Below are 26,995 nucleotides of genomic sequence, written 5' to 3'. Positions count from 1 at the left end.
CGTTTAAAGATTTTTTTGGGGGGCTTTTACCCTTATTTGATAGTGACAGTGGATAGACAGGAAAGGGTGGAGTGAAAGAGAAGGGATGACAAGCAGCAAAGGGCCGCAGATTGGATTTAATCCTGGGCCACTGCAAAGCACTCAGCCTAAATGGGGTGCACGTTCTACTGGGTGAGCTAGACTTCGCCCCTTTTTTAAATTTTGATCCAGAAAAACAAAAAGTCGCGTGGTCGTCGGGAAGACAGCACAAGGGTTAAATGAATCAGTACTGACTCAACTTTCATGTATTCATGTAGCCTTCATTCAGTGTAGGAATTTAAAAAATATAAAAGGTCAGTGCATGGGGGCACTTTAAAAAGAAAGTAGTCATTAGTGCATAAAGTTGCTGTTTTTTAATGAGAAATGAGCCCAGAATTACATACAGACAGGAATCAGCATCTTGTGCCAACATACTGTAGATAAATACAAAGCATGCTATTGCTGTTATCACTGCATTTATAAACAGCACTGTTTGTGACAGTGTATGTCACAGATGGAAATTCAATTAATTGAATGAAGATAAAATTATGGCTTAATTAATTTCTGCCCCCTTGATTATGTTTTTTAGGGACATTCTGAGATTTCTTGGGACATTTTTGCATTAATTTACTCTTTTCTTTCTATGTATGCAATTGAAAAGCTGTCTTTCGGTTTCACAGTGCGCAGAGGTTGTAGACAAGGGTGCCCCCTGTCACCTTTATTGTTTACACTGTTTATTGAGCCCCTGGCCGAGGCCATCAGGACTAATCCGGACATAACCGGTATTACAGCAAGTGAAAAGAACCATGCTATTTCATTATTTGCTGATGATGTCCTCCTGTATTTAAGTAATCTTGAGAAATCAGTTCCAGTAGTTCTGGAATCTATAGCCTCATTTAGTGCTCTGTCAGGTTATAAAATTAACCTAGGAAAATCTGTCGCGCTGGCTTTCAACATTCCCCAGAATATGACCATACAATCTCCTTTTCGGGTATCGATGAATGGCTTAAAATATTTGGGTATTTTTGTCACTCCTGATTTGTAAAGCTTTCTTTCAACCAATATTTATGTCAACTGATTGAACACTGAACAACTCGTCAAAACATATGTTTGGCATTTCTGTACTGCAAATATTTCATCCTATTGACAAACAGTACAGTATTCCTAAACATGTAAAAAAGTTATTTCAGGATGTCGAGACAATTAAAGGTTATACAGTACATGTAAGGTTTTTCTGTGCACAGTGTCTGGGTGGGTGACCTTTGTTAAGTGGAAATTAACTCTTTAAATCGGTATTTTAATTCACAAGTCTGAGCAATGATATCCCTCAGAGCGTAGCTTTAGAGCACTCTTTTTTGTTTGTCTTTTGCAGATCTCCAAAGAGATTTTGTACGGCAGTCACAGTCCAGTCCATGCCCTGTCGTCGTCCAGCCGCAGCACCCTGCACAGCCTGCAGGGCTCCATGTCCCCACCCATGGTCCGCTCCATGCCCTCGTCTCCCTCCAGGATGGCGTACGGTGGAGGTAGCACAGGGGGGAGGGCAGCGATCGGGGATCCAAGCAGCGTCACGTTACCACGGGATCGCCTGTCAGCAGCCGGGAGATCCAGCTCCCTCTGCAGCAGCAGCAGCAGCGCCATACTGGAGAGAAAAGACGTCAAGCCCGGTGAGATGCCTGCAGGCTCCTCCGTTTCAATTTAATTCAAACAACTTTATGTATACCTGAAGAGCAATTCAGTTTTGCAGTCAACAGACAAGAATAAACACCATCGCAATCATTCAATTAACCAACATGTCTGTAGCAGCAGGTCAACAAATGGATAACCCAGGCCAGAGCAGCGAAGCACACAGGTTGCCGAAATGAAGCCAAATTAAATAAATATACAACCATAATCCAATTTAAGTAAAGTAATAAATGCATAAATCAAAGCATTACTGCCATCAGCAGTATTTAAGAGCCTAATGGCAGAAGGAATGAAGGAATTCAAACATCTGTTGGTTTAGCTGATGAGGGATCAATGTTTGAGTCATTATTGCAAGCTTACAAAATGCAATGTGCATGGTTTTTTCCATGACAAAAGGAAAATTAATCAAGTCAAGTCATCGTGATTCACTGTATAAAGCCCACAATATTGCCTCAGAGGGTTTTACAATCTGTACAATATACAACACTCAATTCTGAGACCCCCGATTCAGAGTATTGTGTTGTAGGTCTTAAATCATTTTAAACAGGTCTTAATTTTCCTAATTCCATGCAAGCTGCCTCCAATGCTCTTTTTTATTATTATCGCGTGGTGTTGTAGTTCTTTCTTTCGCTAGTCCATATATAATTATATATTATTATATATAATATAATAATTTCGCTCTATTACGACTACAAATGAGACCAACATGCTACTTTTATGGCAGCCAATCAGCTTTGGTGTTATTGGCGCGAGTCTCTTTCAGATTGTACCACAGACATAAAACAGATTTTATTCTTCAGCTGTGGGGAAGTGCAAGTTTAGCAATACTTGGCTTGAAAAAACTGAATTTAGGGCTTAGTTGTTGTTGTGATAAAGGTCTTAAATTTCATTCATAATGGTCTTAAAAAGTCTTCAAATTTAACTTGGTGAAACCTGCAGAAACCCAATTGCAGGTTTGTTTTTGGGTCTCACTTTAACTTGTTCTTGGAGTTTGATTGTTTGTAGTTGTCTCTGTTTTCTTTGCTGCTCTAGTGTCTGCTCCACTTGTCCCTATGTAACAATGTTTAGTCTGCTCTGACTTGCTCTGATGTTCTCAACAAAAGGATTACTTTTTTTTGACTTTTGGATTTTGTTGGTCATTTGTTACGTAAGGACAGGTGGACTTTTAGCAATGTTTCAGGAGGAGAACTCATATGTCAATAAGTCTTTGGAATTAAGATGCTTATTGGCTTGAAAGTAGAGCTATCAATCTTACTTTATAATACCATTTGTATTTCATTTTTTATTTTTAATATTCAAATTATGGCATTGGGACATCCCAAAGATCGCACATTTGAGAGAATTATACTCAGCAATGTGTCTGCACTTACGGTGTAGCACAAGAATGCCAGCCCTTCTACCGCGTTTCCTGGGAACGTAGGTGTGTAAGCTGGTTCGTTCAACAAAATCACTGAAAGTGTAGAGCCACTTGGGTTTGAAGTCGGGGCATTGTGGAACGTAATCAATCCAAATCAAACTTTATTCATAGTGCACTCTAAACCTACCAAAGTTGACCAAAGTGCTGTACAGAAGAATAAATAAATGACATAAAATACATAACTCACACAGGCATGAAATACAACATGTTAAGAGTAATTACATTCTTTCGTACTGTATGGAAAAATGCACTCTCGACAAGACACGTAGAAAAGACACAATCAAACAGAAGAAGCAACACCATCTCCATGTTTCCTAAGAATAGAACAACAAAAGAGTCAATAAGTTAACACTATCACATTTTATTCAGCGTAGTCCGCTCCTTCATCATTTACCAGACCTTGATTTCCTTAATGGGTGTATAAAACACATTAAATACATTCTACATAAACAGCACATATTTTACATTTGGACCTATGACATCATAGTCTGATCCAGTAAAAAATAATTTTGGTGATTGGTGAAAGTCTGATCTGTGTGTGTGTGTGTGTGTGTGTGTGCGTGCGTGCGTGTGTGTCAGATGACGTCGGCAACAGTAAGAGCATGGCCCTGGTGGTGCGCGGCGAAGGTGGACCACATTACCCAGACTCCTACTGCTCCTCCATGCAGGACGGAGGAGGAGGTCGCCTCAGCATGACCTCCTCCCAGTGTAGCGCTCCACCCTCTCTCACTGCTGACATGGTGGACGCCGGGGTCACGGGGATCCCCGGTGGGCTGCAGCAGTACCGGGCCTCCGTTAAACCCCTGATGGGCTACGGAGAGAGCCTGGAGCACCAGACCCGCTCCCTCCACAGGTACGCACACTGATTCAAATGCAATCCAGTAAGGGCTGCACAATTAATCACAGTTTTATTGAAATCGCAATATGGACTAGTGTAATATCAAAATTGCAGTGGTGGCGCAATATTTGTTAAACGCAAACTATGTGTCAAACCATTCTGAATGAAGTATTGTGGTGCTGCAGAGACGTCCCGGCCTACAAATCCTATCCTACAGACTAGAGAAAAAAGTCTTTGTTTGGTACAGGTCCTCACTAAAATCACACTATAATAATTTTATTTTTTTTAATTTTAATATTTTTAAATGAAAATGAGAGTAATGATACAAAAAATATAATTCCATCCAATATCGTGAATCATATCACAATCGCAATATCAGTCAAAATAATCGGGCCGCCTGAGTAGCTCACCCAGTAGAGCGTGCGCCCATATGCAGAGGCTCAGTCCCCGCTCCTGCAGCCGTGGGTTTGGTTCCGACCTGCAGCCCTTCGCTGCGTGTCATTCCTCCTCTCTCTCCCCTTTCATGTCGAAGCTGTCTAAAATTAGAGATGTTCGATACCGGTATCGGTATCGGCTACGATACTGGCTAAAACGCTGGTATCGGGAAGTATTGGAGTTTATGCACCGATCCGATACCACGTAATAAAGCCCTAAAGAAAATCTACGTTAAAGTAGTTTATTTATGTCAAACTGGATAATGAAAGAAAGTTCTGGGGCGTTCATTGTTTGTGTTTGTTCATGTTTCACAAAGAGTTTAACCTGAGCCAGACCGACAACAAAGATAGAAATCATATCACATCCATACAGGGATAGTAGTATACAGCTGTTAAAACATAGTAAAATATATGACACACTGGTATCGGATTGGTACTCGGTATCGGCCGATACGCAAGTTCAGGTATCAGAATCGGTATCGGGAAGCAACAAATGGTATCGGGCCATCTCTATCTAAAATGCTACAAAAATAATCTTATCGCAGTTAGATATTTTCCTCATTTCGTGCAGCCCTAATCCAGATACATAAAGAGCCAATCACAATGTTTGTTTACAAGAACTTCCGAGTAAAAAAAAAAAACCTCCTGCGTCCCGTACATACAATTTAACAGCGCTGAGAAAATGGGGATGAGGAACAACTGGATATACTCTACCTCATTCATCTAAAATACATGTTTGATGCTTTCATATGTCAACACTTTCACTAGCGTTGAGTTGGAGAGCTAATTCACCTGTTGGGCCACAGACTAAAGAAAATGACACCACCCAAACTAGCATTCGATCCGACTGGCGGGGAGATGTTGCCGTTCATAGCGTTAGATTTGGTTTATCAAAGATGCTAGCAAAACAACACAGTACGGAAAATAAGCATAAACGTAAGATTGGTCCAACCTCCATGTTATACTATATATCTTTAAACGTCACAGTTACGGCTGAAAATGACAACCGAAATAAACAATTTTGCAGTTTTTACACATCTCCGCAATTCAAATTAATGGCCATTTGTCTACCCGGAGGTGTTTTTTGTGCCAGCGCGACGCCGCGGTGATTCGGTCTATACAGTGTCTGTCTCTGGAACCATAACCCAGTCCAGCTGACGTTGGACTCAGAGACACCTCAGAGCTGTCCATACTGTTTGAAGGTGATGATTTCTGATGGTTGTGCTTCGTTTGAGCGCGTGCAGCAGGAGGTGAGAGCAGAGATCAGGAAGTGAGAGGTTGACTGAGGTCATGGACCTTAATTCAGCCTGCTACCATAGCAACTGCAGCATACAGTAACTATCCTCTCTATATGTCTGCACATCCACAAGGGTGTTCCTAATATTGCCTTTCTTTTTTCAGAGCTTGCCAATATGGATGGAACCAATATCATGCTATCAATCATTTTTATAATAACATTATAAAGTTATGATAACCTGACGAGCCAGATGGTTTGTTAACACAGAGCCATCTGAGAAGCCGTCATGGGATACTGTTTGGGAAAGGGCAGGCACCTAAAAAAAATACCTGGCAGGTGATTGGATGAACCATCTGTCAATCACGTCCGCCATTGTTGTTTTGATTCAACAGTTCTATCAGGTCCATTAAAGTCAAGAACAACACAGACAATAAAAATTCTTTAGGAAATTTGATTGAATAAATTACGAATTAAATTTGGCGCTATGGCTCTGTTCAGAGGACAGCAGCGGCATTAGGCCGGCTACACACTGGCTGCGTGGTGTGAGCATGTCAGCTGCGTGGCGTGTCTGTTTTTATTTTGGCTCCCATGTTAACAGGCTATAGCTTGCACACTGCCTGCGTGACACGCACATCTCGAAAACGTGTGCATGCTAGAAATAGGACCGAGACCTATTTGTCACGCGACACGCAAGCGTGTTGGAAGCGTTTCCAGGCAAAAGAGAATAGGAAAAGATGTTTATATGTCATTTTGACACAAATACATATTAATAAATGACATGTTGATGTTTGAAAGTCTCTAGGTTTTGACATAAATACAGATATAAATGCAATAAAAAAAAAAAGATTATCAAATATTGCACCTGTCAATACAGAACCGTCAATACTGCCGACGTTGTCTTTGCAGTAATCAAATCAGTATATATTTATGTTTAGCAAGAAGTACACTCACCTAAAGGATTATTAGGAACACCATACTAATACCGTGTTTGACCCCCTTTCGCCTTCAGAACTGCCTTAATTCTTTGTGGCATTGATTCAACAAGGTGCTGGAAGAATTCTTTAGACATTTTGGGCCATATTGATAGGATAGCATCCCCCACACCATTACACCACCACCAGCCTGCACAGTGGTAACAAGGCCATCTACCATCTGAATGTCTCAACAGAAATCGAGACTCCTCAGATCAGGCAACATTTTTCCAGTCTTCAACTGTCCAATTTTAGTGAGCTTGTGCAAATTGTAGCCTAATTTTCCTATTTTTAGTGGAGATGAGTGTTACCCGGTGGGGTCTTCTGCTGGTGTAGCCCATCCGCCTCAAGGTTGTTCGTGTTGTGGCTTCACAAATGCTTTGCTGCATACCTCGGTTGTAACGAGTGGTTATTTGAGTCAAAGTTGATTTTCTATCAGCTTGAATCTCTCGGCCCATTCTCCTCTGACCTCTAGCATCAACAAGGCATTTTCGCCCCCCCCAGGACTGCAGCATACTGGATGGTTTTCCTTTTTCAGGCCATTCTTTGTAAACCCTAGAAATGGTTGTCTGTGAAAATCCCAGTAACTGAGCAGATTGTGAAATACTCAGACCAGCCCATCTGGCACCAACAACCATGCCACGCTCAAAGTTGCTTAGATCACCTTTCTTTCCTATTCTGACATTCAGTTTGGGGTTCAGGAGATTGTCTTGACCAGGAATACACCCGTAAATGCATTGAAGCAACTGCCATGTGATTGGTTGATTAGATAATTGCATTAACGACAAATTTAACAGGTGTTCCTAATAATCATTTAGGTGAGTGTATACTACTGCTTGAGAGCAGTAAATCAATGGGAAACATACATGTGTACAGACAAAGCTAGCAGCAGCAGCGCCGCATCAGACACGTTTCTGGTGTGCAAAGACAGAAAAATCCATGCAGCCGCCACGCAACAGAAACGCCACGCTCACACCACGCAGGCAGTGTGTAGCCGGCCTTAGGGGACGCTCACACAGTTTAAGACTGGGAGAGCTAAACTATTCCCCCATATGAACAGAGCGCAACGATGACATAGAAGTCTATGCCGCGTTATACACAACAAGGTGGAGCTGGGGAGTAGGTGAGTTGCATAGATGCAAGCTGCAAGCAGTTAGGAACAAACTAAAGCGGCTTTAAGTAGGGCGCCCTGTTTGAGTGTAGCCATTCAGAAGCGAGGGGAGTTTACCAGCTGATGCGCTGACGCAGATCAGCTGATGCGACCGTGTTGTTGGCCAATAGCGGTTAGCGGCGTCTTGACTACTTGGCCTGCCAGAACTGACGGTGGACACTCAATTTGTGGCTGTCACACACACCTAAACCACGGCCGTAGCTGCCAGTATCTTCTCACAGTGTTTACTTCTGTAGTCTTAGTATACAATGCTAAATTAAAACATTGCGGCAACACATTGCACCCCAGACAGTAATTTATGTTATTAGATAAATCTAGGTAAATATCTCCCTCTTAACTCTCTTTAAGCAGAGAGGAAGAACTGATCAGTAATTGGTCAGATTGATTAGAATACAATAATAGAAGTGAGGACCCAGCACACTCTGGCCATGAAGACAGTGTTCTTGTAACCAGGTGTGTATTAATCCATCTGATTTTTCACCATCCAGGCAGAAGAGCAGGAAGTATGGAGACAGCCAGCTTCCTCCACTGGGAACTAAAACCCCGCCCCCTTCCCCTCACAGAGTCAACGAAGTCAGGATGATTGACGGACAGGTCATTGGAGGGGTGGGCCTGGTTTCTACAGAGAGGATGTCCCCAATCCGCCGGTCCCTGCGGCGGGACAGTAACGGAGCCCCAGTGGAGATTGTAAACAGAAGCAGAGGAAGTGGCTCGTCGTCCTCGCCCTCATCCGTCTTTATGGACAGCCCTCTGGGACAACCTGAGAGACTGTTTCAGGGTCATGTGACCGGCAGCAACGCCCAGAGGTGAGCTGAGAGCCAGAGCAATCACCTTCATTACTTTGTAAGCGCTTTACGAGGTGCGCATTCAGGAAAACCAACATAGGTTCACGCTACCCACCTACCTACCTTAGTTTTTCATTGATGTTGATGTTTGAGGGATGATGTCAGCAATTTTGCATGTTTAGCCTGTAAGAGTTTCTTTGTCTGAATTCACTTTTGACTCAAAAAGGATCAAACTTTATTCTTAATCCTCACACACACACAGTACAGTGTAGTGAAATTCTATTACTGCATTTAACCCATCCTAAGTATTAGGAGCAGTGGACAGCTATACATACAGCATCCGGGGAGCAACTTGGGGTTCAGTGTCTTGCTCAGGGACACTTTGACATGTGGCCGGATGACCTGGGATTGATCCACCAACCTTGTGGTTGTGGGGTAACCATTTTACCTCTGGGCCGCAAGCCAACAAAAACATAAGTGCCTTTAAGGGATACTTTGTCGATATTCATCGTCAATCATCATCAATACTTTGTTTTATGAGCGGTGTTTGGCTTCCCTCTGTGGCGTGTGGCAGCGTTCACCCGGCAGACCTCCGCTGCTCTCCTCTGCTCAGCTCCGTGCTCCGTGTGCTGCCGCCCGCTGAAGGAAACCAGACGCTGTTCATCTGCATTAGGGCTGCACAATTAATCGCAATTGTATCGAAATCGCAACATGGACTAGTGCAATATCCAAATCACAGGGGGGCGCAATATTTGTTAATTGCAAAATATGTGTCAAACCGTTCCGAATGAAGTACTGTGGTGCTGCAGAGACGTCCCGGCCTACACATCCTATCCTACAGACTAAAGAAAACATCTTTGTTTGGTACAGATTCTCGCAAAAATAATAATAATAATAATCATTTTAATTTCTTACAGTGTTAATAATTTTCAATGAAAATGAGAATAATGATACAAAAACAATCATTCCCTCCAATATCGTGAATCATATCGCAATCGCAATATCAGTCAAAATAAACGCAGTTAGATATTTTCCTCATATCGCGCAGCCCTAATCTGCACACACTGCCATGACACAGAGCTAGATTAAAAACAACAAAATATCTCTTTACAGGTAGTCTCGCATTGCCAGACCTTCCTCCACAGCGCTATGGAGGGGGGTCTGGCTAGTCCACACAGCATTCCCGGGATGGGAGAAAAACGTGCTCTGGTTTATTGGCATTTCTTTAAACCAATCACAATCGTCTTGGGTGGCGCTGAGCCCTGGACACAATGACGGTGCCTCTGCAAAATAGCCTCGGGAAGGAACTTGTTTTGGTGGAACGTGTGTACGTCCAAAAGTTGTTTTAGTCGTGCAACAGAAAACTCAGATTGGACAGATAGTCTAGCTAGCTGTCTGGATTTACCCTGCAGAGATCTGAGGAGCAGTTAACCATAGTCCTCAGAAATCCACCGGAGTTTAAAACGTCAACACAAAGAGAGCGGAAGGTGTTGGACATCTGGCGGAATTTCCGGCGGCACCCGAACAATCCCGGAAATGAAACGTTGTGGATATAGACTACTTTATGAGTTTTTGACCACTAGTAAGGCTATGGAGCACAATTGTGTTTGACATATTGACAACACATCCTTTAATTTAGATATTATAGAGCTATCACAGTTTTTTCTATTTTTCAGTGAGAGAATGAAAGCCATGGAGCAGCAGATAGCCAGTCTAGCAGGTCTGGTGCACAGTGCTCTGTCTATGGGACCGGATATTCCAGGAGTCAAGGACGCTGTCAGGTCTGTAACATGTGCCTTTAACCCTTTGGATCAACAGCAGCTTTGATTCAGCAGAAGCAACTCAAGTGCAAAACATGTATGTAACGTATGTATGTAATATGTTCTTTAGATGCATCCAGGAAATGTGTACCAACAAATGTAGGTTAAATAAGAGCATACATTATCGGGCTGGAATAAAAAGTCTTTTGTCCCGATTTGTTTCTTTCAAGATACATGGGTGCCGATTGGATTTGTATTGCGATTTTTCTTTTTTTAATTGTGATTCTAGAAGTATTGAATTTTGCGATTTTCTTTTCCTTCTTTAACAAAAACAAAAGTTGAATAATACACTTCTAGAGACAATATATCACAAGACATTTCTAAAAACTTGTTTTCTAAAGAGAATGCACATCCCATGTCAGTCAGTCAGTCTGACATTTATTTCATTTGTAAAGAAGTACATCACATGGATTTTCTGCATTTTCTGCTTTCGCTCCGTTTTGCTGGAAACGGATGTGATGTAGTTACCGTCGGCGGTACCGTATAGACAGAAAATATTTTGCGGAAACTTTGGTAAAAATAAATAAATCAAAAATATTGATTCTAGGGAAAATCTCGATACATACGTGAACCCCCTAATATATTATAGGAGTGAACCAGAAAATAATTCTGCATAATACAGTAGACCTGTATCGTACATTTCTTGGTATTTCAGGTGATAACATGAAATGAGTTCTGTATACTGTGTGAACCCTGGCTAGACCCAGGATAGTTAGGTTTATTATGTAACTATCTGTTTGTCTTTTCAGTGAGAATGCTGAACGCAAACTTCTCAGCAACAGACCTGGTGAGATTTTTTTCAACAGAGGTGACATTACCTGCCACCAAGAACTTATTTTTATGCTCTAAACATGATGATAATCATCTCTTCTTTTGTTTAACCTTCAGGGATGTCATCTGAGCCTGACAGCTTCAGCCCCGCCCTGCTGGCTCTTCAAGCCCCTCCCTCTGACAGCGGGCTGCAGCAGAGCTTGGTGATAGCAAAGAGAAATGTGTGTGAGCTGCGACTGCAACTCAACCAGCTCAGAGACTTACAGGTACGGACCTGTATACTCACCACTTATAACCAATGTGACTGATAATAATAATCATGATCATCATCACAGTAACCTGAAATGGATGCAAAATGACTTCACTGTAGACAGGAAAGGACAGTATGCATTTATGGGAACTGCAGTGATGTCAATCAGAGCTTTGATTCTCTGCACGAACCTGATTGGGCCCAACCCAGGATGTAATTTCTCAAAATTATCCCAGGCTTAAATTGGTTTTAGGTTGGCACAAATGTACTGGTGTTTTATTGTACTTACAGGCAGCAGTGGAAATTTGGGTTTTTAACCGTGCTCGGGCCCAAAAGTGCCGCTGGGGTTTCAGGTTCAGGTCGGGCTTGGACAGAAACTATGTGGAATGATTGTTCCAGGTATTAGTCAAACCCTCAGGTGCTACCAGGGAAACAGAGTGGTTGCTTAGGAACAACTTTAGATCTTGATTGCAATACACATGAAAATTGAAATGAATGGTCTTAATTTAGTCCAAAACAACCAAAAACTTAGAGAGATCATAGAAATGTCATAACGATCAGGTCTACTAAGTGTTGGTTCCAGGTTCATTTGAGCCTGACGGTGGCAGGATATGGAAGGTCCTGGGGCCTCTGTGAACGATAATATCCAGACCAGACTTTATGGTAGTGAAGTCAGTTGTTAGATATATCTTGGACCAAAGTGTTGGAGGGACAGAATAACCCCCTCAGGCCTCACCACTAGCTAAGCAAATAAAGTTCCGTTGAATCCCCAGTTCCTGAGCTGTTCTATGTGTTCCAGCTGTCGAACCAGGAGAGCGTGGGTTCGATGCTGCGGATGGCAGGTCAGGAGCTGGTGGTGCTGATGTACGACCGGCTGGCTCAGTCCGAGGAGGCAGCGTACAGACACAGAGCTCAGATGGAGGAGGAGAGGATCCTCTACCTGGCTACAGAGGAGACTATACTCACACAGCTCAGGTACGAGTTTGAACTTACTTGAGAATGTATATTTTTGAAAAAAGACTACCTGACTTTGGAAAGAAAGAGTAGCAAATAACAGTGTGATTTCATTATCAATAAAACACCGTTTAGGACATTGAGAGGTTTTGCTGCTACCGTTTTTGCTCGTGCTGGCTAATGTTAGCAACTTTTAGATTTAGCTGTGTTACTAGGGCTGGATGATATGACCTAAAATCAAAATCACGATTAATTGAACAATATACATTGATTACGATTAATGAACGATTATTTATTTATTTGTTGCCCTCATAGTTTACTGACGAGGTTTGTACTGTAAATATGCTCAACCATTAAAGATGGGAGAGGATAAAAAAATAACCGACATGGGAAAATTACGTCGGTTAGAGGTTCTGAATTTCGGTTTCAATTACTTGTGTTACTGACATTACTGGGTCAGTTCACTGACTGTGTGACTTCATTTGTGTCACCGTTACCGTGCCACTACATTTTAGCATTCAACACTTGTGAACACTGTTCAACAAAGGTTACATATGACTGTTTAAAAAGATGAGACCATATTCTAGTTTTTTTTCTTATGGTCAAAGATCCAAACCAACAATGTGTTATTCTGTCTCTAAATACAATCTGACTTCCCTACCCTGTCTGTTGCTCCCAGCCCAACTCCTGCTCCCTGTCCTACAATGAATTCAACTCCTTCTCCTCACTCTCTAAGCCCTTTATAACCAGGCCACCTCGTCACTCACCAACCTTCAAACACCTTCTAACCAACCCCACACATATCCTGTCCATATCTCTTACATTCACGAGGATTAAAACCCTGTAGCCTTCAGTCATTGACATGTGACTGATCAATTTCCAGCAGACAACAAGCTAAGAAGAGAAACACGGGATCAAGGCTATCCCATCCAGAGCATCTAAGCGGAGCGCACGCAAACGGGAAGCGCGAACGGGAGGATTTTGGATGGAGAGCGGAATTAAAAATGTGTGAGCGTCAACTTATATCCCCCGCTCCAGTTTTGCTCTGGTACCGCTCACACCGGGAGTTTTTGAAGCATGGCTGAGCCTGTAACTGCAGCACAGTACATGCAGATGAACGGCGCCCACTTTCCCTTTCCATGCCGCCAGTGTCATCCGGTGGACTTTGGAAGGGTGGGGCGCCATTCATCATGATAAATAAAACGTAGCTTTTTTTCTTTTTTTGGAATGAGTGATGGTGATGGATTTGAGTAGAGGGGGGTTCACGTAGAGCTGAACAAATTAAAAGCTTTGTGCCGTAATGTGTAATTTTGTAATTTCTTTTTGTTAAATTGGATTTTATAAAACTGGTATCAAAAAAAGTATCGTTCAGTAACCGGTATTGAAATCACGGTAATGGTATCGGTACCACTGTCAATTTTTTTTTAAGGATACCCAGCCCTAGAGTTGAGCTTGGAGTAGTCTATATCGACGACGTTTCATTTCCGGGATTGTTGAGGTGCCGCTGGAAATTCCGCCAGTTGTCCCTGTTTTTCGAGACAGCTAGCTAGACTATCTGTCCAATCTGAGTTTTCTGTTGCACGACTAAAACAACTTTTGAACGTACACGTGTTCCACCAAAACAAGTTCCTTCCCGAGGCTATTTTGCAGAGGCACCGTCCGGTCCCTAGTGCTGCCGATTGTGATTGGTTTAAAGAAATGCCAATAAACCAGAGCACGTTTTTTTCCCATCCCGGAATGCTGTGTGGACGAGCCTTGAGCGTCTTTGAGCTACAGAGTGGAGGGAAGGAAAAGCTCCATGAGCGAGAAGCCGGAATTCGCACCGCTCTATTCCACTCACATGCTATGATCCTACCACACTGTACAACATTTGGACGTTCCATTAGTGGCCATGATTTCTTAAGTGGCGATTTAGCCTTTTGAGCATTTGCCCTCGCTCTGACATCGTGCCCCTTGATGATGTCACTGCAGCTGAAGTCAAAATCATTGGTGACATGCAAGACAGAGCACGGCAAACATCTTTAGGCCGAGAGAAAATGTGAAGAAACATATTGTTAAAAATAGAGCCAGGGGCACGGGGAGTGATATGATCGGGTATGACATGGCTTTCCAGAGACATCAGAACTCATTCTCATGTTGCATGCTACACACTGACTTCATAGCCCAGATGACTGTGCAAACAGAAGCCTGGCATTTATCAAACATCATGAGTAGGAGGTTCAGAAAGAGTGTAATGCAATTATCTCTCCACACACCAAATCACGTACATCATTAACAAAATACCAACACGACCCATCAAGAAGGCATTAGCTTCTCTTGCGCCCTTTTCTTCAAGACACAAGCCTCAATTGTCAGTTACTTTGTACTGCTTAGCAACCTCTCTTATAATCTGAGAAGCATGACACTTTATTAGTAGAGTTAGCTTCTGTTCCACCAGCTTACAGATCTCTATGTATTTTGCAATGGAGGATCTTTCTTTCTCCAGTCTCTCTGAAAAGCTGAAACTATGATACTGACCTTTCCTGTTTATATATACCGTTGTAGCCAGCAAACTTTCAGTACAATATGTACTTATTTCCACCAAACCCCCATCCTGCACGCTCCTGTAACCTTTGTATAATCTATCCGCTTTTGAACACTTTTCACTCAACTTTATTTGCAGTAAGTAGTCTTTGTGAAAGCTGAAGGCATCCTAATAAAGTTGAAATCAAATCATAAATGTAATGAATAATTTTGGACATTAGCTGTGAAGGTTCCATTTGCTCTTATTTAAACATATAAATCCAATTTAAAAAAGAAAATCACTTGATGGTCTAATTGAATATATAAGCAGAATTGCTAACTAGTCTGAAAGGTATCTGGACAGTGTTCCGACACACTGTAAGCATTAAAAAGCTGTTTAAGAAGAAATGAAAGTCAGAATGAAATACTTATAACAAGAAATGGGTTCTCTGTCTAGAGCACACGTGTCAAACTCAAGGCCTGCGGGCCAAATCCGGCCCCTTGCTAATTTTGATCCGGCCCCTATATACATTTAGGTTCACAATACATTTTGGCCCACCTACTTTTTGTCACTTTTTACGTTTTTTTCGACATTTTTGATGCTTTTTCCAAACATTTTTGGCATTTTCTTCGACATTTTTGGCGGCCAAACTGTAAGTGAGAAGACTATATGAGACATACAATAATACAGTCAAAGATATTTGACTTTTCCCATGACATAAAAACAATAAACTCTATGTCTGGCCCTTGATATGATTCTCATTTTCTAGTGTGGCCCTTAGGGAAGTTGAGTTTGATACCCCTGGTTTAGAGGGTTAAAGCCAAAACTGGCTCTAAAAAATACAATATAATTTTATTCTAACTTAAAGGCCACTGACAGAACTCTGGAACCCCCTGAAATGTACTTTCTGCTGCCATCTTGTGTCTACAGTAGGCTATCACATACATTTTTCTTCCTGTGTTGACTGTGAATGCCAAATGTTTGATGCCTTTTTTTCTCAGTGAACTGGAGGACTATGTGAACCATTTGCAACATAGCTCCGCCTCCAGTCCCGAAAAGCTGTCAGTCACTCTGAGAGACGTGGAGGAGGGAGCGGTCAACCTGCGCAGGGTTGGAGAAGCTCTGGCCGTTCTTAAAGGTCAGTGGGTTTGGGTTTTTTCAAGACAGGACTGAATCAAACAGTGTCTCTCTGTGGGCTAGGATGCAATGGATCAATACTTTGGATGTAAATGGAATCATCACATAGGTCATCCACCTACGATTATTAGAAAGGGAGGTATTAATGTGATGTTGTTCATTATTTTTCTTTTGAGTCTAAAGCCAATAATTCCTATACTTGTAGTTGTGAATGTAAAGGATCAGTTGACCCAAATTGCAACAACAGTTTTCAGTTTTCACAGAGTTTATTTTTTTCTCAATAGAGAGTAGTTCCACTAAAGATGGTTGAATCTGAGGTCTGTGCATCGTCCAGAGTAATCAGACTTTTTTTTTGAAAATATGTTTATTGCAGAACAACAATGGGTTCAGACTGCATTTGTTCATACAAGCAAATTTTTTTTTAACATTTTCTTATCCGTACAATAACATCAATAGCAATAAGCAGCAACAAAGAACTTACAATTGTAGTTATCTGGCAGATTCTGAATACAATTGTGATGAGGCACCGTAGCAAATATCAAGACTAAGAGACCAGAAAGTAAAACCAGGAGTCAAAAGAGATAAGAAAAATTCCCTTTGAAAACCGCTAATGATACATTATCAATATAAGTGACCCCTCGTCACTCAGCTTCCTCCCCCAGACCCTTTAAATGTTCCAAGACCGGTCTCCATGCCCTTTCAAACGCATTCTCCCTCCCTGCAATCATGAATCTGAGCTTCTCTAAGTGGAGGACTTCACCCAGCTCTCTCAACCACATCTCAAATGAAGGGGCAGCATCTGACTACCAAAATCGCAATATGAGTTTTTTAGCAAGTACCGTACCCAGAAACACTGGCCATTTGTCCCTGAGTTCAAAGCAATGTCATTTGTAGACCCCAGAATGGCAACCAGGGGGTTGGGTATCCACTGCTTGTTGAAGGCTTTTGAGTAGAATACAGAAGACCAGAATAAGTGGAGGCTAGGGCATGTCCAAAATTGGTGTGTGAGGGTGCCCTCTTGGTTTTTACACTTATTACAAAATGCTGATACAATGGGATACATCTTGCTTACTTTTACTTTTGAGTAATGCAACCTGTGTATTACTTTAAATTGTATTAGATTAAGTCTCGCATTCACTGAGCAACTATGAATGTTCATAAGACATGAATCCCAAAATTTCACAGTGAGGGGCATCCCCAGTTCTGTCTCCCACTCAATTCTTAGCCTATCTGTGCTGGTTGGTTCATGGTTGATCAATGACTGGTATAATATTGCTACTGCTCCTTTTCGGCCTGGTCGAACATTAGTTATGTTTTCAAGTGTGTCATGCCTTGGTATGTCTGCAAGTGTAGACAAGCAAGATTTTATAAAATGCCTCCTCTTGTAAATATCGGAAAAGATGAGAAGCTGGGAGACTATATTTGTTCATTAATTGCTCAAAGGACATGAAGTGCCCATGCTGATACAAATCCTTCAAACACTCCAATCCTTTTTCCTTCTATAGAGCAAACGCAGGATCCGTCCCCGAAGGTTTAAAGGCATGGTTGTCACAGATAGGGCTGTCTATGAACATGTCTGGGGCTTTCAAGTATAGTTTAATTTGCTTCCAGACTTTCAAAGAGTTGTGTATTAGAAAGTTCCCTCCGTATAAAGATTTGTTTATCTTGACAGGGCTGTTCAGTAGGGCCGGGAGAGAGGTCCCGCAGCAGGCTGATTGTTCTATAGAAAGCCAGGCTGGGGGATCTCCAACCATGCTCTCAACGGATTTACCACTCCTCCAAAAAGCCAGCGTGTTTAAATGTGAAGCCCAGTAGTAGCATCTGAAATCTGGGAGACCAAGCCCCCCTCTTTTTTTGTTTCTGCATGTTTAAACATCCGCAAAAGCAGCGGAGACAGCTCTTTAGAGAAGCACTTATAAAACTCCATGGTATATCCATCGGGTCCAGGTGCTTTGTTATTTGGGAATTCCGCAATTGCTTCTACTATCTCTGCAATAGTGATGTCTTTGTCTAACTCCGCCAATGCTTCATCGCTAAGTTGTGGGAGGTTCTGCTCCGAGAGAAACGATCTGATTACATCTATGTCATGATTACCATTTGACTTGTACAGTTCTGAATAGAACTCCATAAAACGTGTGTTTATTTCTTTAGGATCAGTAAGAACAGTCCCGGTGTCTGAGTTTATTCTCAGTATGGACCGAGAAGCTTGGGCCTTTCTCAACTGTAGTGCCAACAGTTTCTGAGGTTTAGCTCCTATTTCAAATTGCATCTGTTTAATTTTACTCATCTGTTTGCGAACCTGAGCAGTTAAAATTGTATTGTACTCATCTCTATGGGAGACAATGGTTTTCAACGTATCTGGATCTGCCGAGGCTTTGTAAGAATGCTCTAATTGAGACATAGATTCAGTTAACTCCATTAACCTCTTTTCTGCTTGTTTCCTTATATATGCTACATAGGATATAATGCTCCCTCTAAGCACTGCCTTGATTGATTCCCACAGTATTGAATCATCCACATCTCCAGTGTCATTGGTGGCAATTATGTCTGGCAACCTAGCTGACATATAATCCAGAAAACTTTTCTCTTTCAAAATTGTGTTATCAAATTTCCAGGTGCGTTCCCCTCTATGAATGTTAAATCTAATGTCTAGTGACACGGGAGCGTGATCACTTATCAAGATATTATGGTATTGTGTAGTCACCACGCTGGCGATTAATTTAGAGTCCAGCAGTATGAAATCAATCCTAGAATAGGATTTATGAACTGGAGAAAAAAAGGAGTAATCCCTGGTATTTGGGTTAAGGAGCCTCCAGATGTCGACTAAATTTAGATCGTGCATAGCATTTTTTATTTGATCTCTAGATTTGCTATTAGGAGTAGACCTTGATGATTGTTTATCCAATAAAGCAGACTTTGTTTTTTAATGCTGTGAGCCCCATAAACATATTATCTGATTGTCTTTTATCTTTAAATGACTGCATTCAGTTGTGTATTTACTGTTCCACTTCGACTGCACTTCTGGACTGTACCATGATACACTGTACGCATTGTTGGGGAACGTTTCTATGGGAATGGCTCCATGGGAAGAAATTGGCTGGTTTGTAACAATTGATTCATTGATTTTGAAATATTTAGCGTTCTGCTCAAGTTATGCTTGCCTTATGTGAATGCTCTGATTAAGAAATTACAAAATATCTTGATTTATTGCAAGAAATCAAGCAATTCTATGTAAAATCAGACAACCCCCCCCTTCCCTTAATATAGCCTGAATTATTAACCCTTCTGTTGTCCTCGGGTCAAATTTGACCCATTTTCAAAAAGTCTCTATATGAAAAATTTGGGTTTCTTTCAACAAATTGGCCCAAAAAAATAATGTGGATGGTTCTATACAACGCTCTTTAGCTCTTTTTGGGTATTTTATTAGATTTTATAGCATTTGAAAAAAAATGTGTGTGACAAAAATGCTTCAAAAACGTGGGGGAAAAAAAACAAGAAAAACTTCCAATACAATCGACAGACATCGGAAAAAGTGACAAAAACTTGGGGGAAAATCTTCAAAACGTCAAAAAAGCCGAAAAAGTGTCGAAAAAGACGACTTAAACATTGGGGAAAAAAAGGTTTTCATTTTGACCCAGAATGACAAAAAGCTGCGTGGTCGACGGGAAGACAACACAAGGGTTAATTATCCTGTTTAGGGTTGCAGGACCCAACGGATTCATTTTCAAATAACTATATATGGCGATATGTAGAACTACAAAGTTTACACGGAGTAAAGGTCATTTTTGATTTCATTGCGTCTCTGTTGTTTGGTTGTCTTCCAGGTGAGTATCCAGAGCTGCAGGGGAAGATGCGCTCCGTGCTGAGGCTGGAGGTGGAGGCCGTGCGTTTCCTGAAGGAGGAGCCTCACAAGATGGACTCCATGCTGAAGAGGGTCAAAGACCTGACTGAAGGCCTCAGTCGTCTCCGCAGGTACTCATAAACTTTACTCAGAAGTATCGTAACCGTGTCCATGTACGGACGCAGCTCGCGGCTATTGGCCGTATCCAGACACATCCGGTCTGACGCACTTTCCAGTCTTTTCGTTGTGCCTCTCCTGGGCGATCGCCCCCAAATTGCAAATAAAAGTAATGTATAAACATCTAAGAATATAAGTGTGAATTTACCTACATGGATATTTACATGGCTACGTTGTATACGAAAGTGACTTTGATGAGAAAACGCAGTAAGAACTCAGATGGCGGGAAAACTTTACATTCAAAGTGGAACTTCAGGAGCTTTTACTGCATAATACAGAAGTACATTCCTGGATGAATTGAGAGCATTGATGTTAATCTGGGGCGACTTGTTAATATGGTTAATACCCCCGATAACCAGCAGCGCCCAGTGATTTACAGCGGGGAGATAGGGGTGTCCGAGTACGGCCAAGGGTAGCGCATGGCTAATTAACCGGTATTAGCTTCATTTTGCCAGCTCTTGTTAAGACGGAACTATATTAAATGGTTAAAATGATATTCCGTTAGAAAGGTAAGAAGTTTCACTTAAAGGTGTTCCTGCATGGTTTCAGCGCAATTTCATTTTTGTCTCAAATCGTAGACATCTCTCCTTGATCCGCTAGCTGCCTGTCTCCTGAATACACTGTGAAAAAGCCCGGTCTCGAGAGATAACACAGGGGTCGTAAACGTCAAACAAATACTAGAGGCACAGGATAGGCACCAAAATACAACAAACCACGTTCCAGCCAATCACCGACAAGATGGTTGGGGGAGGGGGTGGGGGTTAGTGCGCATGCACATAATGGAGGGGGGACAGTGAGCAGAGTTGATTGAATAGCTTGAGTTGTAGCTTGCTGTGTTTTGTTTGGTATTTACTTGGAACGTCAACAGAAGCGATGTCATTAAATCAACTGAAAACATGACAAGATAATTTATATTCGTATTCAAAAAGATATTCTGATAGAACATTAGCCAAAAAGTGTCCAAGGATGGACACAGTTCCGTTAAAACAGTTCTGTTTGGCAGGAAAATAATGCTGATGCGTATATAGCCATCTGTGTCCTCCCTGGTATCAACAGGTATGTGTCAGAGTCAGCCAGCCAAGCCAGACCAGCCCACGTGGAGCCTGTAAACATCCTACAAACTGAACCGGGCACCTTGAAGACCCAGAGCCCCCAGAGCTCCCCCAAACCCCAGCCTCGATCCTCGGTCAGACCTCCTCTGCCCACCCCCTCCCTCTCTGGCAGTCAGGCGGGCTCAGTCTCCCCCGTCACGGCCCGCAGAATGAACACAGCAGCAGCCACAGTGATCCAGCCCTCCCAGCACCACCCCAGCCCCCCACTGAAACCCACTCATGGACGAGACTCACCCACTGTGGCCAAGGTACAGCACTGACGATTGGTCCGTTCGGTGAATGGTTATAACATTACAAAATGTGGGACTGTGTGTATAATAGGGCTGCACAATATGAGGAAAATATGCGATAACGTTGTTGAATATCGCAATAACGATATTACTTGCGATGAATAAAATAGTAAAGTGTTCTCAGTTCTGCCTTTCTGCTGCTTTCAGTATTCTGCTAAAATACAACAAATTGCTCGTTGACTTAAAAACAAATTAAAGGAACATTTGTTTATTGAACAAGTTGAACATTGAATTAAATATAAAAGGCACCACTAAAAAAGAATGACAGCTACATTTTAAATAGCAGTTTTCTACTGATATTTTCTTACTCAGCTGAGTCAAAAAGTCTCTTGAGTGTCTTTCGCGATATGTTGCAGCTTTTCACAACGTGTTTATTGCGCCGGTTGATATTGCGATGACGATAAAATAAAACAATCTATTGTGCAGCCCTGGTGTATAAACAGATGTTTCTGTTAGTGCAGAACATGAGAAATGTTGTTGTGCTGTGAAGGTGAGTCCTCGCAGCAGAGAGGGCAGCCCTGCCCTGCAGAGGAGACCGGGGCCTCTGCAGTCACCAACACAGGAGAGCCCCGCTGACCGGACCACCGTGAAACACTCACAGACACATACTGGGGTCAGTGTGGAATACAGTATATACTCACTTACTATTATGTTTTATACTTCTAATGTTTTGGCAATTCATGGCTGATCATCAAGTTTAAAGGAACACGCTGACTTATTGGGACTTTAGCTTATTCACCGTAACCCCCAGAGTTAGATAAGTCCATACATAACCTTCTCATCTCTGTGCGTGTTGTAACTCTGTCTGACGCACCCACCGCTAGCCTAGCTTAGCACAGATCCTGGAGGTAACCAGCTCCATCTAGCCTACTGCTCCCAATAAGTGACAAAATAACGCCAACATTTTCCTATTTACATGTTGTGATTTGTATAGTCACAGCGTGTACAAAGAACAAGGTCACATGAGACACAGCCATCTTCTAACCGTACACATACTGGGAAGGCGAAGCGCTGCTACTTCTGCTACCTGGGCGGAGAGTTCGCCTGGAGTTCGCTCAGAGTTGGAGTAATAATCACTCCGCCCAAGTAGCTATAGTATAGTTATAACAAACCCCCAAGCTATCATCAACCTGTGTGACTCTGTGTGTCCCCCTCAGGCTACAGAGAGACAAACTCCAGTGGGCAGTCTGAGTGTAGAAACCGACAGTACGAACCACTCTAGCACCAGCCAAGCCAAGCAGTCAGCCAGCTGTGACACCAGTCAGCCTCCACCCACCGACACCAACACAGACTGTGACCAGGTCCTCCAGGAAGCCCAGGCCAGCCTGATTATGTCCATCCCTGATCTGAATGTGTCCGATACCAGAAAGGGTTGCTCTGATTCTGCCTCAGGACAGATCACCCCCACTGCATCAGAGTCAGAGCAGGACACGGCTCTGGACCCGACACTGCAAGGTAGAGTCCAAGTCACTGAAAAGACATTGGGCCTAATGCAACAACGCTTTCTTATTCTCATCCTGAATCTTTCCGACTTTTTCCTGTTAGGTTTGCTCGTACCAGTGTTCCTAGTCACATTCAGGAAGAACGGAGGATTTATTAACAACTACTAAACTGTACAAGTTCCCATGCCAAATTATGCCAACAAAATCATAAAATCCCCAAAACAAAATAGATGATAGGGTTTTTTTGGCGCCCCCCCCAAAGAGGTTTTAGCCAGCCCCAAAGGAAAATCACGAGCTCCAAAATGATAAGAATTGAAAATAAAAATAGCCTTTCAAATCCTCTGTAAATTTACCAAACAACCGTTGAACAAGAAGAACATAAACTTGAATAGGAGAGCTAATCTCAGTACTGGTCTCTCCAGGTGATTTATTTAAATATGAATATTATTTTTCTTTACCAGTTTTGTGAATTGGGGGTTCTTTTAATCAAGCATAACCTCAATTTTTGTTAATCAAAGTGTAACAGAAAAAAAGACAGATTTCTGCCAAACAAGGTAACATTTTGACCGATCATGCTAACTGCGGCGCGTAGTCGTCGCCATTTCTCTAAGATAGGACCTAAACATGTATGTGTTGTGTATGTGTGTGTTGGTGCGGCAGCCTCAGTGGAGCAGCAGGCACTTCTGTCTGATTCCCAGGAAGACACACCTCCGCAGCTGAGGGATGAGGTGGACTCCACCCAGTTACAACCCCCAGACACAGGTATGATAGCAGTTTGAACAGAGAAAACAAAACACAGCCATATGCACTCCAATATCTATATTTCCCTTTGACAGCAGCACTTCAGTGGTGTGGTGCAGCTGGTAGAGACACACAGCACGAGCATAAATTGGCTGCTGTGTATCTGTGTGTGACACGAAGTGGTTCACTTGCTTGCCATTTTTTGAGAACTGGTCGACCCAGAGCACAATGGGTTAAAACGTATGAAGGCTGCATGGGTCTGGCTTTTTAGCCGATACCAGTCAATCATCAAAACGGGCATGACCAGGCACATATCCTAATTATTCTCTCGCAGATCTAAGTAACTAAATGACAGCTGACTTTGATGTTTGGATGTGTTTAGCTCCAGCAGCAGCCTCACAGCTTCCTGCAGCCGCCGTGAAGCCTCCTCCCTCAGCTCCTCTATCAGCTTTTCCATCATCTGGTACCTTAGCTCCTCCATCAGCTGCTCCATCAGCTTCTCTCTTAGCTTCCCCATCAGCTCTTCCATCAGCTTCTCCCTCAGCTTCCCCATCAGCTTCTCCCTCAGCTTCTCCCAGCAACAGGCGGCCACAGGTGGAGAAACCCCGTCGCACCAGTGTGGACAAGGAGATGAAGCAGAGCCCAGACAGGGCCGGCAAGTCTCCTCCTCCTCCTCCTCCTCCACGAAGGTCAGTTCATGACTAAAGATCACCTGCAGACCAGGCTTTCTGCCGGGCTTTTTAAAGTCAACTATAAATCACCTCCAATGCATTATTATTATTTTAATTATTGTCTTCCCAGGTTCCATGCTGTCAATTCAGGTCTGACCACAGGACGGTCAGGAGAGGTGATTTTCACCACCAGGAAAGAGCCGGTTGGAGCCCAGGTATGTTTGTGTGTGTGTGTGTGTGTGTGTGTGTGTGTGTGTGTGTGTGTGTGTGTGTGTGTGTGTGTGTGTGTTTGTTGTGTTGTATTGTATTGTTTTGTGTTGTGTGTTGTGTTGGACTTTGATGAAGTTTATATCTTTGGATACACGTCACAAAATAATGAAACTACAAATTGTTCCCCTTCTTAAAAAATGGCAAAAAAGCAACAACAACAAAGTAGTGCATGTGTTCTACGCTGTGTTTTTACGTCATGAATCTGTTTAAGGATGAGGGTGAGAAAGAGCCGCCCGTGGTTCCTCAGCCCAAACCCCTAAGACAGCCACCAGAGGTCAAACCCAAACCCCAGATGTTTGCTCCTGCACATCTGGCTGGTTCCACCTCCACCCTTTCTACAGCCTCAGCACACAGGGATGACGAGGAAGCGGAGGAGGAGGAGGAGGACAGTAAATTCATGAAAGAGCTGCAGGTATGTTATTCATTTGCTGTTCCTTAAAACTTGAGGAGATCAAATACTTAACCAGGGAAACTAGCTGGTGCTCTACTCGGAGAGCAATAACACATAGCTCATATTGGCTTTTGTCAAGTATGGCTCACTGCTGATTTGATGAATATCATGCAGTTAAAATACATATTTTACATATTACCTGTTTTTATAGACTACTCATTCTAACTTACTGTATGTGCCCACAAACTGAACCCTCAAGTGAAATTTGTTATCATGAACACGATAAAGCAGTGATTAGCAGGGGTACTTCTACCCAAGGGGGAACGTGGAAAGATTGTGGAGCAGCTCAACTAATAATAAAAAAAAAAAAATGGAAATTATGATTTGAGTTCAAGAATATATCTGCTGTAACACCTGAACACTACATCTTGCAGTTATGTAAGTGTGCTTGAAAACTTGTTAGCAAGCGAGCGCATACGTTTAAATAGATAGTTAGCTAAAAGTAATGAACAAATGGTAGACATGAATAGCTAAAATGAATGGATAAACGGTTGAAATAGTTAGCTTAAAGTAATGGCTAAACATTTGAAATAGTTAGCTAAAAGTTATGGGTAAACGGTTGAAATAGTTAGCTAAAAGTTATGGGTAAACGGTTGAAATAGTTAGCTAAAAGTAATGGCTAAACAGTTTAAATAGTTAGCTTAAAGTAATGGCTAAAAAGTTGAAATAGTTAGCTAAACGTAATGGAAATAGTTAGCTTAAAATGAAAAAAGCCACTTTTATTTAATAATTTGTGTTTGGAACATATTATGAAGGGGTACTGCGTTAATCTGACAGGGCTGTGGGGGTCCTCAGCCCAGATATGTTGGAAACCACTATGTTGAAGCATTGAGAAAAGGTCTTTAGCATCCATTGCATCCTTGTGCTTCTGCCCCAACCCCTGTCTCCAAAAACGTAACCTTCACCATGGACCCTCTGCCCCTGTCACCCAGGTGTTTCAGCAGAAATGCACTGTGAGGGATGTAGGGAGCAGAGGTGTGGCTGAACTCCAAGCCTCTGATTTTCAGAACAGAGGGATGGAGTCTAAGGTACAAAGAAACCCTAACCCCTAAAGAAAAAATGTCTAACAGTACTAATTATTAACGACTCAATATCCAGAACAGACCTTTTAACTCAAATTTCAAAATTTGGCTCCTTGAAGTTATGAGTGCATGTTTAAGAAAGTCTGCAGACTTTTATTAAAGACAACATCAGAATATTCTGACAAAGTAGCCTACAATTGTGCACAAGACACTTCTCTGCCAGAAAAAGATTGTTTTAATCCACAATGAGTTAAAAATCTGGATTTGTGTTTTAATGTTAACCATTTCTAACCAAACTTAACGTATTGCATCTTTAGCTAGTTCCCCAGTATCACATTAACAATAATTAATCAAATAATTAGGTTCTCACCTAACTACAATGGGTGTGCTCATCTTGTTTGTAGTTTGCAGTGAATATGTTCCTGGTCCTAACTCACAACAGCTAATATTTCTGGATTAACACATTTACATTGACTTTATGTTGTCTCTCTCTGTCCATCATTTATGTCAGTAACTTGTGCAGTGCCTGTTTAAAATGTGTCTGTTCGGAACGAGTAGATTGCTTGGCCTGTGCTTTTGCTGCTTGTAGCTTTCTCAAGAACCACTTATCCAAACAACTGCACAGTCAACACTGCACTTCCATGGGTCCTGAGCAATACACCTGTCATGACATAGTTGCGTCCCCTAGCAATGCTAGAATATGTGGCATTTGGATGAAAAAGTAACTAAAAGAGTAATGAATGAGTTGGTAAAATGGGAAATGGGTGCGTCAAATTAGTAATTCTCAATCAGCTGTGTTCAATATTTTGAAAAAGTATGAAAAGTGATAAAAATGAATTTATAGTATGTAGAAAAAAGTGATAAAAAGTCATAGTATAGCATGTCGAAAAAAGTCATAGTATAGCATGTCGAAAAAATTGATTAAAAAAGTCATTGTATAGTATGTTGAAAAAAGTGATAAAAAAGTCATAGTATAGCATGTCGAAAAA

The 26,995-nt window shown here is 42.0% G+C and overlaps 1 protein-coding gene across 11 annotated transcripts in view; it reads left to right on the top strand.

Moving 5' to 3' along the window:
• The window catches only part of LOC116043953 (sickle tail protein homolog), a 93,188-nt gene that overhangs the window by 53,405 nt on the left and 12,788 nt on the right, over positions 1 to 26,995 (top strand). For 9 of the 11 annotated variants that reach the window (XR_004898212.1, XM_036004864.1, XM_036004863.1 and 6 more), the window contains 17 exons: positions 1,391 to 1,682; positions 3,698 to 3,971; positions 8,258 to 8,575; positions 10,231 to 10,335; positions 11,124 to 11,161; positions 11,263 to 11,411; positions 12,195 to 12,370; positions 15,854 to 15,990; positions 19,814 to 19,961; positions 21,064 to 21,367; positions 21,900 to 22,022; positions 22,567 to 22,864; positions 23,512 to 23,613; positions 23,975 to 24,281; positions 24,394 to 24,478; positions 24,745 to 24,945; positions 25,917 to 26,012. Coding sequence is in view for 10 of the 11 variants with exons in the window: in XM_036004864.1 (XP_035860757.1) it covers positions 1,391 to 1,682; positions 3,698 to 3,971; positions 8,258 to 8,575; positions 10,231 to 10,335; positions 11,124 to 11,161; positions 11,263 to 11,411; positions 12,195 to 12,370; positions 15,854 to 15,990; positions 19,814 to 19,961; positions 21,064 to 21,367; positions 21,900 to 22,022; positions 22,567 to 22,864; positions 23,512 to 23,613; positions 23,975 to 24,281; positions 24,394 to 24,478; positions 24,745 to 24,945; positions 25,917 to 26,012 (3,153 nt within the window). In the remaining variant the exon portion in view is untranslated. The remainder of the gene's footprint in view (positions 1 to 1,390; positions 1,683 to 3,697; positions 3,972 to 8,257; positions 8,576 to 10,230; positions 10,336 to 11,123; positions 11,162 to 11,262; positions 11,412 to 12,194; positions 12,371 to 15,853; positions 15,991 to 19,813; positions 19,962 to 21,063; positions 21,368 to 21,899; positions 22,023 to 22,566; positions 22,865 to 23,511; positions 23,614 to 23,974; positions 24,282 to 24,393; positions 24,479 to 24,744; positions 24,946 to 25,916; positions 26,013 to 26,995) is intronic. The other 2 variants (XM_036004865.1, XM_036004871.1) reach the window with 1 other exon arrangement.

The sequence above is a fragment of the Sander lucioperca genome, chromosome 9 (genome assembly GCF_008315115.2).
Source record: "Sander lucioperca isolate FBNREF2018 chromosome 9, SLUC_FBN_1.2, whole genome shotgun sequence".
NCBI classification, from domain to species: Eukaryota; Metazoa; Chordata; class Actinopteri; order Perciformes; family Percidae; genus Sander; species Sander lucioperca.
The sequence above is the reverse complement of the archived record's forward strand: the minus strand, read 5'-3'. Positions and strand labels throughout refer to the sequence as shown.